General features: G+C 44.2%; 1 protein-coding gene across 1 annotated transcript in view; it reads right to left on the bottom strand.

Moving 5' to 3' along the window:
* Positions 1–3,323: 3,323 nt before the first annotated feature.
* The window catches only part of ephb4b (eph receptor B4b), a 19,585-nt gene continuing 4,851 nt past the window's right edge, over positions 3,324–18,057 (bottom strand). Inside the window, exons 3-17 of the mRNA XM_039652261.2 lie at positions 16,919–17,200; positions 16,441–16,822; positions 13,988–14,143; positions 13,573–13,902; positions 13,148–13,272; positions 12,627–12,786; positions 12,448–12,547; positions 11,587–11,648; positions 10,360–10,473; positions 9,943–10,190; positions 9,651–9,866; positions 7,057–7,206; positions 4,620–4,813; positions 4,220–4,375; positions 3,324–3,873 (exon numbers count right to left, since the gene is read on the bottom strand). Coding sequence (XP_039508195.2) covers positions 3,774–3,873; positions 4,220–4,375; positions 4,620–4,813; positions 7,057–7,206; positions 9,651–9,866; positions 9,943–10,190; positions 10,360–10,473; positions 11,587–11,648; positions 12,448–12,547; positions 12,627–12,786; positions 13,148–13,272; positions 13,573–13,902; positions 13,988–14,143; positions 16,441–16,822; positions 16,919–17,200 — 2,775 coding nt within the window. The 3' untranslated portion in view covers positions 3,324–3,773. The remainder of the gene's footprint in view (positions 3,874–4,219; positions 4,376–4,619; positions 4,814–7,056; positions 7,207–9,650; positions 9,867–9,942; positions 10,191–10,359; positions 10,474–11,586; positions 11,649–12,447; positions 12,548–12,626; positions 12,787–13,147; positions 13,273–13,572; positions 13,903–13,987; positions 14,144–16,440; positions 16,823–16,918; positions 17,201–18,057) is intronic.

The following is an 18,057-nucleotide window of genomic DNA, read 5'->3' as shown; positions in this document are numbered from 1 at the left end:
GCATCCAAGATGTAGGTGTCTTTGTTTCCACAGTATTTTCAATTTTGACATTTTTCAGTCAAACCGGTGTTTGTCATTCATATAATGCAGTTTTAGGGGGTCCACCAAAGAGCAGCACAGAGAAGTCCAAATTAAACATGATTTAATGACTCGTGAAAGTACACATTGATGGCCTAAGACACGAAACAAGCGGTTTGTGTGAGAAAACGAACAGTATTTATATAATTTTTACCTCTTGTTAACAGCCGTCGAACTGATCTGAATCAGATGTCCAACTGAACCGTCTCCAGACGTTACGGTGGAAGTGATCTCTCGCTCGTCGACGTCACGCATTGTTTACACGGAGATTTCGGAAGTTTTACCTTTCACTAAACATATTTAGATATATCTAAATCGTCATATATATGTTTACTTAACTATTTCGTTTATGTTAACTATCCCTGCTTTAAGTAACGCATATAGACATACACTACCCAGACAGCAAACTGACATTGAATCAACGTGGAAACGACATCTCTCATGACATTGAAACAACGTTGATTTGCTCATCGAATTAACGTTAAACCAACGTCAGACGCGGCATTCTTCAAAGCTAAATGAAATCGAAAATTGGTTTGCTTTCATAACGTTGAAACAACGCGTTGATTTCAAGTTGATTTTCCGTTAGTTTTGAAAGAATGGCGCGTCTGACGTTGGTTCAACGTTAATTCGATGAGCAAAACAATGTCAGATCAACATTGTTTCGATGTCATATTTCCACGTTGATTCAATGTCAGTTTGCTATCTGGGTAGACGTCACCTTGGGGTTCTAAGCATGTGTCAAACCCGCCGCCATCTTGGAACAGGGGTCTTGTCATAGGAAGTAGCTAGGTAACGCTGCTATCTCTGCCTTTACTTCGAATTCATTGATGGTGGCGGACTTTTGTGCAGCGTATGATGATCACGGATGAAATCTGAACTAGGAAGAATGTTTAAAAAAAAAAAATCTTTCTGGAATCAATGATAAATACATGTCTGACCGTTGGAACAAGCGAAAAAAACAAGAAAAATCGCATTCATGATGATTTATGATTTTATTTCCGTTAGACCTGTGTCTGATGCATTAAAGTGGAGGGGCTCCCCTGTTTCTATTGACACATTCGTTCCAATGAACTGCCGTAGCCAAGGTGACGTCTAGTGTATATGTCTATGTAAGTAACGCTGCACCTACATGTCCTGTAACTCTTATTAGAGTGTGTATGTGGACTGGCAGAATAAGTGGACATGTAGTTAACTTACAGTCCAGCTGATGGACGGACGGAGTTTATGGTGCCATCTGTTATTGTGAGTTATGAGAGATTCTTCCACACTGTCTGCTGCAGTGACATCAGAGGTCACGACCTCTAGGGTTAACTAACCCGACCCTGACAGCTGTAAACCAATGAATGTGAGGTTAACTGACCAACGTGTGCGTGTGTGTGTTCCAGACCCACTGAAGAGGAAGAAATGTTCTGTGTGTGTGTGTGTGTGTGTGTGTGTGTTTGCTGCATAGCGTGACTGTCAGATCTGTTTAAGAGAACTATGTGTGATTGATTCTGACACGCTCCAGAAACACACACACACACACACTGTGGGGTGTGAAACCAAAGGGTTTCACAGGCAGTCGAGGTCGGAGGTCAAGTGGGGAGTGAGGAGAATGGAATCCCTCTCTCTCGCTCTCTCTCACACACACACACACACACACACACACAGTCACGGTTCAAACAGTCTCTCTTCATGTCAAACACGACTTTGTGGTTTCAACAGCAGTTTTCAATTACCACTGCAAACCTCCATGTGTCCGTCTCCTGCCGCTCCGTCTCTCCAATCTTTCCATACGCTCATCCATTTACATTCTCATACACACACACACACACACACACACACACACACACACACACACACACACGGCGACTGCTCTATATACATGAAGAGAGTTTGGTTTACAGATCGGATGAGCTCAGATCAACGGAATCACAGAACGAGACGCGAGTCTCCAAAACACACAAACACTCACACACACACACACGCACGCACACACACACACAAACACACACACACACCAGAATCCATCATGAGTTTAAACTCTGTACAATAATCAAACCTCCACTTTTGTTTCTTTCTGACTCTGTAATATAAACCCGAAGTGTCAGAACATCCGACTGATATTAAAAAATAATCTGAGAACATAAACACTGCACACACACACACACACACACACACACACGACTGTAACTGGATCCAGCAGCATGATGGGATGTTTTATGTTCGCTCTAGTTATATAGTTTATATTCCTCTGATTAAGAAATGAAGACATATTTAACGAGGGATTGAAAGAGTCTCCATGTTCCCATCTGTCAGCGGTTAAAGAAGAGATCCACGCTGACGTCATCGGCTCCGCCTCCATCTGTCAATCAAACACTGATAGAAACATGATGTCTGTGTGTAATCCCCCGAGCACTTCCTGTGAGATCCGTGTAAATCACTGCCGTGTTTCAGCTCCACACGGCTGATGACCCTTGAAAACCCTTCGGTGTGTTGATCATCTGCTCACTCCGCTTGTGTTGCGGGTCAGATTGACCCCTTTGGTTTCCATGCCATTTGCCAATTAAAATTAACATTAGAAGTGTCTTTTAAAAAAAGAAAGCAAACGTCTATTGTAGCTCGTCAGAGATTAATATGAGAAATAAAGCCTGTTAAATCTCAGTGTCCTGCTTTATTATTCATTCAAAAGCTGAAACACTCCAAACTCATCGTGCTTTAAAACTGGAGATGGTGTTAGCATGAGCTTCAGTCGACGCAACAGAACTTGCTTAGACATGCGGCTTCGATTTACGAGGCCTTTTTATTTTATGTAAAATAAAAATGTTTAGTTGAGCATGTTCTGCTGGATCTGTCAGCGGCTCCGTCAGGGTTTCATGAGGAATCACTCACACACACACACACACACACACACACACACACACACACACATCATAACTAATAAATGAATATAATACAGTGGTACCAGGCGGTTAAATTCGCTTTCTAGTTCACCTTTTCTGTTCGCGTTATCATTTTAAACTCTTAGTAATTCAGGGTTTTTTGTCTTTTTTTTTAGTTTTATCATATTTCTATGCAGTTTTTATTAAGTCAAACATAAACTTGATGAAAATGATGTGCAAACGTTGCCTTGAAAGATTGAGTTTCTTGTTTTGGATTATTAAACGAGTGTGAGCCGATGAGTGTCGATCTGGTCATTAAAGACGTTTGATCCGAACAGCAGAACACTGACGGCTGGAATGAAGCGGACATCAAACAAGCTCTCGTGGGAGGGGCCAGCATGAGTCTTTAATGTGATTGGTCACATGGTTTACAGTCAGTTTGATTGACAGCTCCCACAGTTCTTTGGCTAAACAAACATTCGTTCATTATTTGTGCTGTTTTGATACGTACAAAATAATTACAAAATAATCTCATATTATAATAAAAATAATAATAATTATAATGAACCTTCAATGTGAAGATCCGATTAAACTCCCATAATGCACGGCAACAGTGACACGTCATGTTCCAACGTCCCGTGTTTCCTGTTGAAGTAACTCTCTCCACGAGAGGAGACGGTCCCGAACAGACATCAGTCCGTGTCTAAGAGAACCAGACCCAGAGCCTCTCTCTGATTGGCTGGTGCGGGCCGGTGACGCTCCACATTGATTGGCCGATGGGTCGTGGACGGACTGGTCCGTAAGAGCAGAAGCAGGGGATTCTGGGAAGGGTCAGTATCGCAGGGATCCGCTGTGGATCTGGAGCGTTTGGGCGCTGGACAGGATCTTCTTCTGGTGTCCCGCGAGAGTCACGCCGATCCGCAGAAGATCCCTGAACACACACACACACACACACACACACACACATTGGGTTCAGTGAGCGCCAACAGAGCCCAGCTCTAACACACTGGAGAAGATCAGCTGAGCCTGAAACTGAACACTATTGAGCAGATCATGTGACCAGCGCTGTCTTATAAACACTGACTCAGGAACTGTGGACACTTGTGGAAGAGTTCAACATGATGATGAGATGATCAGTGTAACTCCACAACAACTACACAAACTTCTCCGCTAACATTCAGAAACATGTAAAAGTGAAGCACTGAGTCTCTCCGGAAGGCGGAGCTAAAGCTCATTAGCATTCAAAGGGGCGCACCCAAACAGTGTGATTGACTCACTCGGTGCAGATGTCTGAGACGAGCTCGATGGAGGTGAAGCCGGCCTGCAGGAACCCCGACTCGTATCTCTCCATCTTTATGGCCCGCAGCCACTCGCCCACAGAACTGCAGAGAGAGAGAGGAGGAGACCGCAGATCCAGCAGAGGGTGAGACAGCCTGAGAGAGAGACACACGTTACACATGAGTGAGTGTGTGTGTGTGTGAGTGAGTCAGTGAGAGAGAGTGTGTACGGGTGATGTAGAATGGAAAGTGCAGGATGCAGCAGTGAAGGTGATTAACTTCCATTTCAGCCTCCCACCCAAACACTTCCTGTCACACACACACACACACACACACACACACACACACACTCTCTCTCTCTCTCTCTCTCTCACACACACACACACACACACACACTGACCCGTCGGGGATGCGTGTGGTGATCTTGAGAGAGGCGGGGTGTCGGATCAGCCGGTCGAGGGCAGAGACGATGGCACAGAAGCGCGGGCGAGACGATCTCTCCTTCTGCCAGCAGTCCAGCATCAGCTGGTGCAGAGAAGCAGGGCATTCTGGGGGAGCGGGCAGCCGGTAGTCCTGCTCGATGGCGTTGATCACCTGCACAACACACACACACACACACACACACACACACACACACACACACACACACTCCTTCAGCATTCAGACGCTCTCCAACTTACAGTGTTTAAACAATCTCCATTAAATAAATGCTAACTGTGTGTGTTGTGTTGGCTATGTCAAGTTCTTGTGTTTGATTGGTTCACTGCAAACCGCTGAAGCTTGAACATTTAGCCAATAAACCTGATGTGCAACGGGGGAGGGATCATTTCAATTACAACTGTATATTTCATTATTATATCTAGGGTTGGGAATCGTGAGAAATTTTCCGATTCCAGTTCCGGTTCCCATTCAATTAAAAATATTAGTAAGAGAAAAATCCACAATCCTTTTTGTGTTTATTTCTTATAGTACATGACAAATTAGTTTAACAGACTGGTAATGTAAACAAACTCAAAATATTATTAAGCAATCTTTGCAAAAAAAAAAATATATATATATATATAAAGGAAATTAAAAAATTCTGCATTCTCTATAATAATTTAGACCTCTCCTTTATTGTATCTCCAACAGTGAAGAATACCCTCTCAGAAGGAGTAGAATATGCTTTAACACACATATGTGTGTAGAACAGATTATTTTTTAAAACGGTTTGAATGATTGATTCATTAAGACTTTACGTATTTCATTACTGGATAAATCGGCGCTCTAGCAGTTAATAAACAGAAATGCGTCTTGCGGAAGAACATTGTTGCCGGAGCTACTTCTCTCTGTTTATGTCCATGACGAGTCACGCAGGCATTGGGCTACTCCGCAGCAGCTGCGATCCGCCGGCCAGTCTAAAGAAGTCTGAGTATTAACGCTTATTACAGGCTTTACGTAGTGATTCAAGATAAGACAAAAACACGGTTTGAAAAAAAAAACATTATGATGCACTCGCTCATTGTATATATTTTGTAAATTCTGAACACAAAAAATATACGGACTGCATCTGTTTTGACCACTACCGTCAATGTTTACTCAAACTATAATCTCACTAATTCTGTAACGGAAATCATTTGAATATGTGAAACAAATAAATATTGAGACTGTGTGATTGTAAAGCAGTTTCATATCGACAACTGCTCTCTCTCTCTCTCAGCGCAAACAGGCGCGCGCAGTAGCGTGTGTGAGAGCAAATCGCAACTTCAGTGGTGAAGTTTTTGTCATTTAGGAATAAGACGGCGTCTTCTACTCCCAGCACTTCGCCCACATGATGATATCGCATCGGCATCAGAACCGTTTTCGGAACCGAAACTTAGGAATTTTGCACGGTTCCGGTATTTTTTCAAAAACACCGGTTCTCGGTTCCCAACCCTAATTATATCTATCAGATTGTTTTAATTAAACAGGCTGAAGCAATCTAAAAATCACAATGAAGTAATATCCTAACTATAAACATGGCACATTTGTCCTCAGAATGGGCTTTATGCACAGCTGCACTACTTCCTGAACTTCAGCCAGCTCCTTGTTTCCTGGCTGCCATTATTGTCCAAATTGATTAATTCAGGTGTGTCTGATTATTGTTGCCATGACAACTGAGGTCAGGCACACCTGGATTAATCAATTTGGCCAATAATGGCAGACAGGAAACAAGGAGCTGGCTGAAGTTCAGGAAGTAGTGCAGCTGTGCATAAAGCCAATTCTGGAAATTAGCACAGCTAAATCAGGGAGCGCGACCGGAAATAAAATATCCAGAATAACAACTCGTCAAATCCATTCATTTACTATATATTACTAAATCAAAATGCGTGAAGCGACATCGTAAATCAAAAAGCAAAATGAAAACTACTAACGTGTGTTCGGTAAACCATGTGTTCATTTCATTACGACACAAACGTCACTAAATGATAACCGACTATATCAACGTGCAACACCGCAGATGGAAAAAGACGAGCTTTTCTGTTAAAAGAAGACGTTTTCTACCCGATGTTTCACTCAATAACTGCAATCTGGCAATCATGCAATTATTCTGATGAAAAGAGTGTGATTATAACGTTAAGCAAGATAATCGTTAGCTTATTATTATAGATGTGACCGTTATGCAGCCTGACGAACATATGACATCATGTTCATGGAGTAAAGTAGCCTAAACGGCCCAGGCTGGAGTCGACTAAACCGTCACTGCATGAAGACAGGGCCCGGCTGACCAAACATCATTTACAAAAATGGACACACGACTAAATGTAAAACCACTACGTGTGTGTGTGTGTGTGTGTGTGTGTGTGTGTGAGACTCACGTCCTGGTTGCTCATGTCCCAGTAGGGTCTCTCTCCGAACGACATCACCTCCCACATGACGATGCCGTAGCTCCACACGTCTGACGCGGACGTGAACTTGCGGAAGGCGATGGCTTCAGGAGCCGTCCAGCGGATGGGGATCTTCCCGCCCTGAGGAACACGGAGAGTCTTCATCACTGACGCATCATCACAGACGCATATCACATAATCGCAGACGCATATCACATCATCGCAGACGCATATCACATCATCGCAGACGCATATCGCATCATCGCAGACGCATATCGCATCATCGCAGACGCATATCGCATCATCGCAGACGCATATCACATCATCGCAGACGCATATCACATCATCGCAGACGCATATCACATCATCGCAGACGCATATCACATCATCGCAGACGCATATCACATCATCGCAGACGCATATCACATCATCACAGACGCATATCACATAATCGCAGACGCATATCACATCATCGCAGACGCATATCACATCATCGCAGACGCATATCGCATCATCGCAGACGCATATCACATCATCGCAGACGCATATCGCATCATCGCAGACGCATATCACATCATCGCAGACGCATATCACATCATCGCAGACGCATATCACATCATCGCAGACGCATATCGCATCATCGCAGACGCATATCGCATCATCGCAGACGCATATCACATCATCGCAGACGCATATCACATCATCGCAGACGCATATCACATCATCGCAGACGCATATCGCATCATCGCAGACGCATATCGCAGACACATATCATATCGCATCATCGCAGACGCATATCGCATCATCGCAGACGCATATCGCATCATCGCAGACGCATATCACATCATCGCAGACGCATATCACATCATCGCAGACGCATATCACATAATCGCAGACGCATATCACATCATCGCAGACGCATATCGCATCATCGCAGACGCATATCGCATCATCGCAGACGCATATCGCATCATCGCAGACGCATATCACATCATCGCAGACGCATATCGCATCATCGCAGACGCATATCGCAGACACATATCATATCGCATCATCGCAGACGCATATCGCATCATCGCAGACGCATATCACATCATCGCAGACGCATATCACATCATCGCAGACGCATATCACATCATCGCAGACGCATATCACATCATCGCAGACGCATATCGCATCATCGCAGACGCATATCGCATCATCGCAGACGCATATCACATCATCGCAGACGCATATCGCATCATCGCAGACGCATATCGCATCATCGCAGACGCATATCGCAGACACATATCACATCATCGCAGACGCATATCACATCATCGCAGACGCATATCACATCATCGCAGACACATCATCACAGACGCATCATTGCAGACGCATCAGACACATCACATCATTGCAGACACATCATCGCAGACACAGACGCATCATCACAGATGCATGACAGACGCATCATCCCCGACGCATCATCACTGATCAGCAAACAGACGTCTTTTTGTCCTGAATAACTTTTGTAAGTATCTTTGTAATGTATGGATATTTATAAAGTGCAGTTATTTTAGGTTCTGTTCCTAATAATCTTAATACACTGTTTATTTCAACCGTATCTTTGTTCAGATGTGTCTATTTGTTGCGATTGCTGGATTTGTTTTATTCGTTCTTCTTTAATAACTGTGTTTACTTGTGTTTAATAATTCTGGTTGGGCTAGTTCACCTCTGGTGTGTTTAAAGCTCAGGCAAACACTGCGTGTGTAAGCGTTCTTCAGCTGATGAGGTTCTGCAATATCAGTAAAGGTGAATGATATCTACGGTGTTGTGTTTTGTGCCTTATTGGAATCGAAATTGGGAATCGATAAGCAGAATTGAAATCGGAAACCTTTAAATTCAAACTATGGGCTATATGCACGCATAAGTTCCGCATTTGACGTAAGGATGCTCGTCCATTTCTGGTTGTGTAGATTAAAGCGGAGGAGAACCGAGGAAAACGGGATTATGGCAGAGTCTTCAATATTTACTGTCCTCCCGTCTTTGAAACGAAACGTACATACGTTTAGATGTAATTTTATATATAGTTATGTTTATTTTATATAATTTTAAAAAGAAGCATAAACACAACGAGGGGTGTCTGTTTTATCTGTTTTTGTGACTAACGTTTCTTTATTATAACCATGGAGTATAAAATTCAATATAAATTCTCGGTATTGCATTGGACTCTACGATCGGCGGAAGTTATCGAGCATCCTTAATCCTTCACCGGAAATACCGCCGTGCATAGAGCCCATACCCATTCCAAGCAATAAGCCACGAAAATAACTTTTGTGCTCAAAATGCACATTCTGATGGGAAAATATTGTATCTTAATTAAAAAAAGAGAATTTTCAGCAAACAATCTGGAAATTACTGCCACAAAACCAGTCCAATCAGATCGATCACGCAAACACTAGACAAATAACCACAGAGCTGGTGTGTGTGTGTGTGTGTGTGTGTGCTCACCAGAGAGCTGGTGTAGGTGTGTGTGTGTGTGTGTGTGCTCACCAGAGAGCTGGTGTAGGTGTGTGTGTGTGTGTGTGTGTGTGTGTGCTCACCAGAGAGCTGGTGTAGGTGGGGTCGGAGGAGTTCTCCGTCAGGAAGCGGGACAGGCCGAAGTCGGACACCTTGCACACCAGGTTACTGTTCACCAGGATGTTCCGGGCCGCCAGGTCGCGGTGCACGAAGCTCATCTCCGAGAGATACTTCATCCCTGAGGCGATCCCGCGCAGCATCCCCACCAGCTGGATCCCAGTGAACTGGCCATCATTCAGCTGAGCACAGGGAGAGAGAGGGTGAGACAGACTCTCAAACACACACTCAAACACACACACACACACACTCACTCACCCGCAGGAAGGAGTCGAGCGCCCCGTTCTCCATGTACTCGGTGAGGATCATGACGGGGCAGGAGGCGGTGATCACGCCCTCCAGGTGGATGATGTTGGGGTGCTGGAACTGGCCCATGATGGAGGCCTCGGACAGGAAGTCCCGCCTCTGCTTGTCCGTGTATCCGCCCTTCAGGGTCTTGATGGCCACGCAGCTCTCCTTCCTGCCCGGGACCCTCAGCCGGCCCCGGCACACCTCGCCGAACTCCCCTGCGCACGAGAGATCACGTTCACACGGCACAATGGAGACACTCGAGACGGGCTTTCATCAGGTGTGTGTTCTGCAGTACTGCTGTTCATGCGGGGAACATGAGACTCGCGCCACACCTGCGCACCTCACACACACACACACACACACACACACACACTCGGTTCTCACCAGCGCCGATCACTTCCTCGATTTTGACAAACGACACGTCAATCTCTTTGGCAAACTCCCTCACCGCCTCGTTAGGATCCTCGTATGTGAACGGGTCGATGTAGACTTTAATCCCTGTGAGAAACACACACACACACATCATATAAAACCATAAAAGTACATTTCCTTTTCTTGAATTAAAATAAAAGTTAACTGAAATAAAGTAAAGTATTAAAAACGTCAAATACACAGAATAACGAAAACTTTAAGTAAAAATACAATGAAAACCGGAAATAAAAAATGAAAATCTTATTTCAGCTCATTTCTCATTTAACTCGATTTATTACAATAACTAACATTGAATTGAAAATGAATACAAACTACAAAGAAAGTATAAAAATTCCTAATTTCTAACAAAACTAATTGATAAAACTATCATAGTCTCAATGACACTGACACACACGTTAACAAAATTCCTAAAACTTCCACTAAAATTGACATGAAAACAGAAAATATAAAAATAAAACAAATAAAAAAATATAAAGAAATAAAAAACCGAATAAAAGTGAAACAAATACACTGTAAAATTACTAAAACTAACTAAAATTACGACTTTTATGGCTTTATTTCAGTTAAAACCTCACAAGATGATGTAGATAAACTATGAATTAATAATTAATTACATATGAGTGAATATCTATCTGGCAATCGACCAGTGTTATCTTAGCATCATTGGCATACAATTAAATAAAATATTATAAATTAGATTTTATTTTTATATTTTAGATGAAGTTATGGATTTTCTCGATATTAAAAACTGACAGACTGAATATATATTGGATATTGTGTAATGATGTTATATGTCATAAATGTTCAGATCTTACAGCACCAAACCTGATGTTTATTTATATTTATGAAAGTCTGTTGTAAAAAGAGTTTTTCCTACTTGATCGAACACATGATTGTGTCATCAGCTGAGATTAGAAATATTCATTCATTTTGGAGTTTATAATAATAATAATAATACAGTTCATGTAAATATTATAAAGCACATTGTGTTGTTTTGTTGGTTCACTGGCATCAACAGCTGTTGCTTGGCAACGGTAGACAACTGAAGTCCACATTTCACTGGTCTGGACCTGTTTGTGTAACATCACACACACACACACACACACACACACACACACACACACACACACACACACACACACACACACACACACACTCCTGACTGTGGGAGAAACTCACCCGGACCCATCAGGAACTGGCCACTCTTATCCGGGTCTGGGTCCCTGGTCCTGTTGGAGCGCCTGAGAAACACACACACACACACACACACACACACACACACACACTGTTAAACCAGCGTGATCTTATTCTGTGTTTATATGTGATAAGATTACACTGGTGTGTGTGACTGGATTCCTCTCGCATGACTCCTGTGAGTTTCTGTCTGTTGTGTGAGAGACCCTGCAGCTGTTCATCTCTATATGAGTGTGTGTGTGTGTGTGTGTGTGACATACTTCTGTCTGTGTGTGTGTGTGTGTGTGTGTGCTCCTGGGGTTAGATTCATTGTTCCAGTAAGAGTCTGTATGGAGACAGCACTGGGTGGACACATCCTGTTCTCCTCTCTCTCTCTCTCTCTCTCTCTCTCTTGCCCTCTCTCGCCCTATCTCTCTCTCTATTCAATTCAATTCAGAAAGCTTTATTTGCATGACAAAAAATACATCTTGTATTGCCAAAGCATCAAAACAACAGACAATTATTTAGAACATTTAGTACACAAAAGTAAAAATACTGTTATCATAAAACAATAATAATAAAAATAAACAAAGATTGGTAAATAAAATAAAAAGTATTTAAAAATCATTTATATAAAAACAAAAACAAACAATATTGAACATTATATAAGTGTGTGTAGGTCTTAGGCTGTGAGTGAGTGTGTGTTTATTGGATGTTTTCTCACTCACTCACTCAGAACAGGAAGAGTCACACTGAATTGAATGTGAATATATGTGTGTGTGTGTGTGTAAGCGGGTAGAGTTGAATGCATGTATGATAGTTATGAACCCCCCACCCAAACACCAATCACATCGTCACATATCTCACCTGAAGCAGAACACGGCAACAATCACCACGGCGATGAGAATGAGCAGTCCGATAGCAACCAGCACTCCAGTGAGCATCAGCCGCGACGGAGACTCTTCCTCTGAGAGACACACACCGTTAGATGAGGATGTGTGTGTGTGTGAGTGTGTGAGAGTGTGTGTGTGTGTGTGTGTGTGTACCGTCAGGAAGCGTGCTGATAGTAGCAGTGGTGCTGAAGTGACCGTATCCCGCCACAGTTCTCGCCCGGACCTGCACCTGATACTGAGACCCGCGGGCCAGATCGTTCAGAACCGCTGAGCTACTCTTACTGCTGATGTACTGCCATCCATCATCCTGACCCTGCGGCACAGGTCAGAGGTCAGGGGTCAAGAACAGGTGGAACACACACACACAGCACTGCATGTAGAACTATACTGATAACGACAACTATAACAATATCTAATGATAACTATAAAAAACTAAACTGATAACTATAATAAATATCACGATAACCGATAAATAGAACAATATAATAACGATATCTATGATATTATAATTACTATAACAATAATGTTAACTATAATAACTATTTATACTGTTAACAATAATAAGCATAACAGATAATATAACGATAATGTTAACAATAATAACTAACAGTACCTATAATGTTAACTATAACGCTAATAACTGTAGCAGTAACTCTAAGGATAGCGCGGCTGACCTTCAGACTGTAGCGCAGCTGATACTCCTGAATGTTGTGCTGGTTCTGCGAAGGAACCGTCCAGCTGAGAGAAACACTGCTCTCCGACGCTTTAGTCCTCCTGACCCCGGACACCGGAACGGCCACTACACACACACACACACACACACACTGTTAATGTATTATCTTAACGGATCTGCCGACAGGATCGTTTACACTCAGAGATGATATTATGATAAATGCACATATATACATATAGATAACATTAGTTCTCATTTTAGTTCATTTTCATGAATTAATTTTACACAGGATTGATTCTGATTGGCTGTCAATGTTTGTATTCGTCAGAGGAAACTGGCTCTGAAAGCGTTTCCTCGTTTCCGTTATCAGTACAGTTGCGCGTTTATAGAGTGTGTGTGTGTGTGTGTGTGATCTTCAGCACTGACCGTCTCTGCTGGTGGTGATGTTGATGCTGCTGGAGGCGGGGCTTGTGTGACTGACAGCGCTCACGCCACTCAGGGATAGGACAGTGAAGGTGTAGGAGGTGTGTGGGAGGAGCCCACGGATGATGACACGCCTCCCGGTCACGCCCACCTGGCCTGGCCTGTAGGTGACGCTGTCTGCGCAGGCAACACACACACCGGCGCGGCAGCACACACACTCCACACTGTAGCTGAGGTCTGAGCGCCCGCCCCGGTCCACAGGCTCCGCCCACTCCAGGGTCACCACGGTGTCATTGATCTGAGCGATGATGCTGCGCGGGGCTGACGGCGGCTCTGGGGGGGTCAGAGGTCACATACATGAGTCCATGAGAGTGTGTGTGTATGTGTGATAGAGTGTGTGTGTGTGTGTGTGTCTCACTGGTGCAGGCTGAATCTGGGAGGTCACTGGCTGCTCGGTAGAATCCTGCGCGACACAGACACACACTAGATCCAGCGGAGTGTGTGTTACTGTTATCTGGACACGCGCGACACACACTCTCGCCAACAGATGCTTTATACTGGCCTGATCCACACGCTACAAGAAAACACACACGAGAGACATGAGAGGACATTCACAACACACACACACACACACACACACACACACACACACAGTTTCTTTTTTTTATAAACATGTATTGAATTTAACAATTTTTTAAGGATATACATTTAACAAATACATTTAACAAAGCGTATAACAATTACACACACAGTTTCTCTCACAAATACACATACTCACACACACACACACACACACATCAATACTACGAAATCCAGCATTAGGGAAGATCAACTAGTCTAGTGCTACTGGGAACACCAGAGTTAATCATCGTTAAACGAAAGGGTAATTATAATTAACTAAGCGAAGTGATCTTGAAAATGCACTTGAATATATCGTTATTTTTCAAGGTATCGTATTGAAGTTAGAAATTCTAGTATCATGACAACACTAGGCGTGAGTATGTGTCTTTGAGAGAGAAACTGGTGTGTGTGTGTGTGTGTGTGTGTGTGTGTGTATGGGGGCTGGTGTTGGTTAAACACATTCAATCTGGTCTCAGGCCCTCAATGACCCGCCTGTTGTACTCAAATAATAGAGTCAGACGGGGCGTGTGACTGACAAACACACACACACACACACACACACACACACACTGAAGCAGGTGGCTGAATTTGTTTGTATTAATTGCGCTTGCTTTGTACTGGCCTTCTCTTTGTGTGTGTGTGTGTGTGTGTGTGTGTGTGTGTGTGTGTTTAGTTAAACTACGAGGTCTGAGTTAAATGTGACAAAAGCTCCTCTGTGGACATCCTCAAAAATACAAGATAAATAAATAATTCATAAATAATACATAAACAATGTATTAGAGAGCACATGATCTGCTGTTCCCATCTGTGTGTGTGTGTGTGTGTGTGTGTGTGTGTGTGTGATCATGAGAAGCTCCAGTTCTCCTCTATATCGCAGTCAGTGTTTCTGAAAGTCTTGAGTTTCTCCCGGGAACACGTCTCAATATTCCTCATTATAATAATTCATGCGCAGAATAAAGGGGCGGGGCCTGGTTGAGTTAGTTAGTAGTGTGTTAAACTGGCGGTTATGGAAAGGGGCGGGACATTTCCCAAACACACTCGAAGACCAATTATAACACACTGCTCCAGCCGACCAATCAGAGCACAGTGTGCTTTCAGGAGGAGGGGCTTCACAGAGACAGGAAGTAAACAGAGCGTTACTGACAGACTGGGAAGAGAGGAGCCGCAACAATGGAGAATATGAGGAGAATAATCAACATTCAAGCAGGAAAACATGATCTAGTCGAGCCTGAACACATCAGGACTGTGGAGGAGCACAATATGGGCTATGAAGACTAACGAGGATGGAGAAATAACGGGCAGAGCGATCATCATCCATCTGTAGTCAGTCTGATTACACTGAATAAAACAACAGCAGACGAACATCCAGAGAGAGAGAGAGACAGATCACATTACCCATAATCCTCAACCACACCCAACAGACCAATTCCCACTCATTAAAAGAGCATTTCATCAAGCTCTATTAACAACACCAGCTCTCACACACAGCGTTCAGGATAAACACAGCTGCTTTACATTGAGCTGTTCACACACACACACACACACACACACACACAGAGAGAGACTGCTTTTGTCATTAGGACAGACAGACGAAAGACAGACGAAAGACAGACAGACGACAGACAGACAGACAGACAGACAGACGACAGACAGACGAAAGACAGACAGACAGACAGACGACAGACAGACAGACGACAGACAGACAGACGAAAGACAGACAGACGACAGACAGACAGACAGACGACAGACAGACAGACAGACGACAGACAGACAGACGAAAGACAGACAGACAGACGACAGACAGACAGACAGACAGACGAAAGACAGACAGACGACAGACAGACAGACGACAGACGGAAGAAAGACAAACAGACAGACGAAAGACAGACAGACAGACAGACGACAGACAGACAGACGAAAGACAGACAGACAGACAGACAGACGACAGACAGACAGACGAAAGACAGACAGACGACAGACAGACAGACAGACGACAGACAGACGAAAGACAGACAGACAGACAGACGACAGACAGACAGACAGACGAAAGACAGACAGACGACAGACAGACAGACAGACGACAGACAGACGAAAGACAGACAGACAGACAGACGAAAGACAGACAGACAGACAGACGAAAGACAGACAGACAGACAGACAGACAGACGAAAGACAGACAGACAGACAGACGACAGACAGACGACAGACAGACGACAGACAGACAGACAGACAGACAGACAGGTCCCTCACCCCTGCAGCGGTCCGAGTCCACGGGCTCGTGTCCAGGTCTACAGGCACAGGATGACGACGGAGGCCCCACCCACTGCCCATCCTCCCCGCAGAACATGGTGGGCGGAGCTTCACTCAGGGGGGCGGAGTTCTCCACGCACACGCCCCCGGCCTGCTGCACCAGCGAATGAGGGAGCGTCTCTGGGAAGGAGGTGAAGGCCCGTGTGACGGGGGGGCACTTCTTGAGGAACACCCTGACGGCCAGCAGGGCCATGCACGCGCCCTGGGTCTGGAAGCCGAGGTAGAAGCCCCTCTTCGCCAGCGGACCCACGCGCACCGTCTTCACGTTCGACTTCTTCTCGCCGCCCCGACGCAACAGGAAGTCCGCCGCCACCGTGTCCACCTACACAACACAGCATACACACGTTAGCATGCGATCACTGCGAATAATAATGATATCTAGAACCGTAACGATAATGTTAAGTGTGTGTGTGTGTACCTTGGTGTAGGGGTTCTCCATCCAGGCGGGGTGTGTGAGCGTGGCGGTGTCCTCGTCGCTCTGGTACAGGTACAGGTTGAAGGTCTCCTTGCAGGTCCTGTAGGCGTTGGGCAGGGACGAGCACTCCATCATGGTGAAGCGCAGCTCCACGTACACCTGAGACGCGCCGCGCCGCGGGATGAAGCTCGTGCGCAGCCAGTGGCTCGACACACTCTCCAGCGGGCAGATCTGGAACGTGCGCACGCTGTTGCCCTCGTCATCCAGCCCCGTCACCTCGTCCCACTGACACACACACACACACCATTAAAATCTCTAATATATTAAAAAAACATCCATATTTAAATCTTTACCAACTAAAATAACTAGCTTCCGGCAAACGACCGCGAGAGGCTCGAAGCGTTCGCTACTCCTACATCTACGCCACACATCGTCAGCGTTCTGATAGTTATACTTTGCAAGTTCTTAGCAACACCATCCGGCGGCCTGTACACAATAGTCTCTGTAACGGTGATGGAATGAAGCGTGCGTCTGAATGAACGCGAGCCGCAAAAGACCATGCAACTGATAGCAGTGAAAATGAGCGCTCCGCTTGATTTAAAAAACAACAGATTTTAGCGCTAGATCTCTTATTTAATGGCGAAATAAATTAATTATCTGCTATTTAACTGTAGTTGTTTTATTTATTTTTGTATTAGCTGTACAACTTTCACCCCAACTTTCATTGATGGCATAACTAATTTGCAAGCTGCTAAAATAAAGCATACAAAACATCAGCTAAAATGATCTATAAGCTATATGATTATAATCAGAGCATGTGCATGTTTGTCAGTGATTTATTTATATTAGGTTATTACAGCATTTAAAGAGCACAGACCTACACAAAGGAATAAGCCCTGTAAGAAATACTTTCCTTTTCCGGAAAAGTTTCGAAAAAGTATCGAAATCGCGATTCTTGACTTGGTATCGATATCGAAACATTACATTTGGTATCGTGACAACACTACTGTACAGTTATTTAATTCGCTGATTTCACGCAGCCGCCATTTTGGATTGGAAAGCGAACCCGGAAGCACAGATGGACGACGATGCCTTGGGCGACTGCGCCGCGATGTTGATATCCAATATGGGATACAGTTCCT

Source organism: Pimephales promelas, chromosome 20, assembly GCF_988280905.1.
Source record: "Pimephales promelas chromosome 20, fPimPro1.hap1.1, whole genome shotgun sequence".
In the NCBI taxonomy this organism is placed as follows: Eukaryota; Metazoa; Chordata; class Actinopteri; order Cypriniformes; family Leuciscidae; genus Pimephales; species Pimephales promelas.
This window is presented reverse-complemented; position numbering and strand designations above follow the sequence as displayed.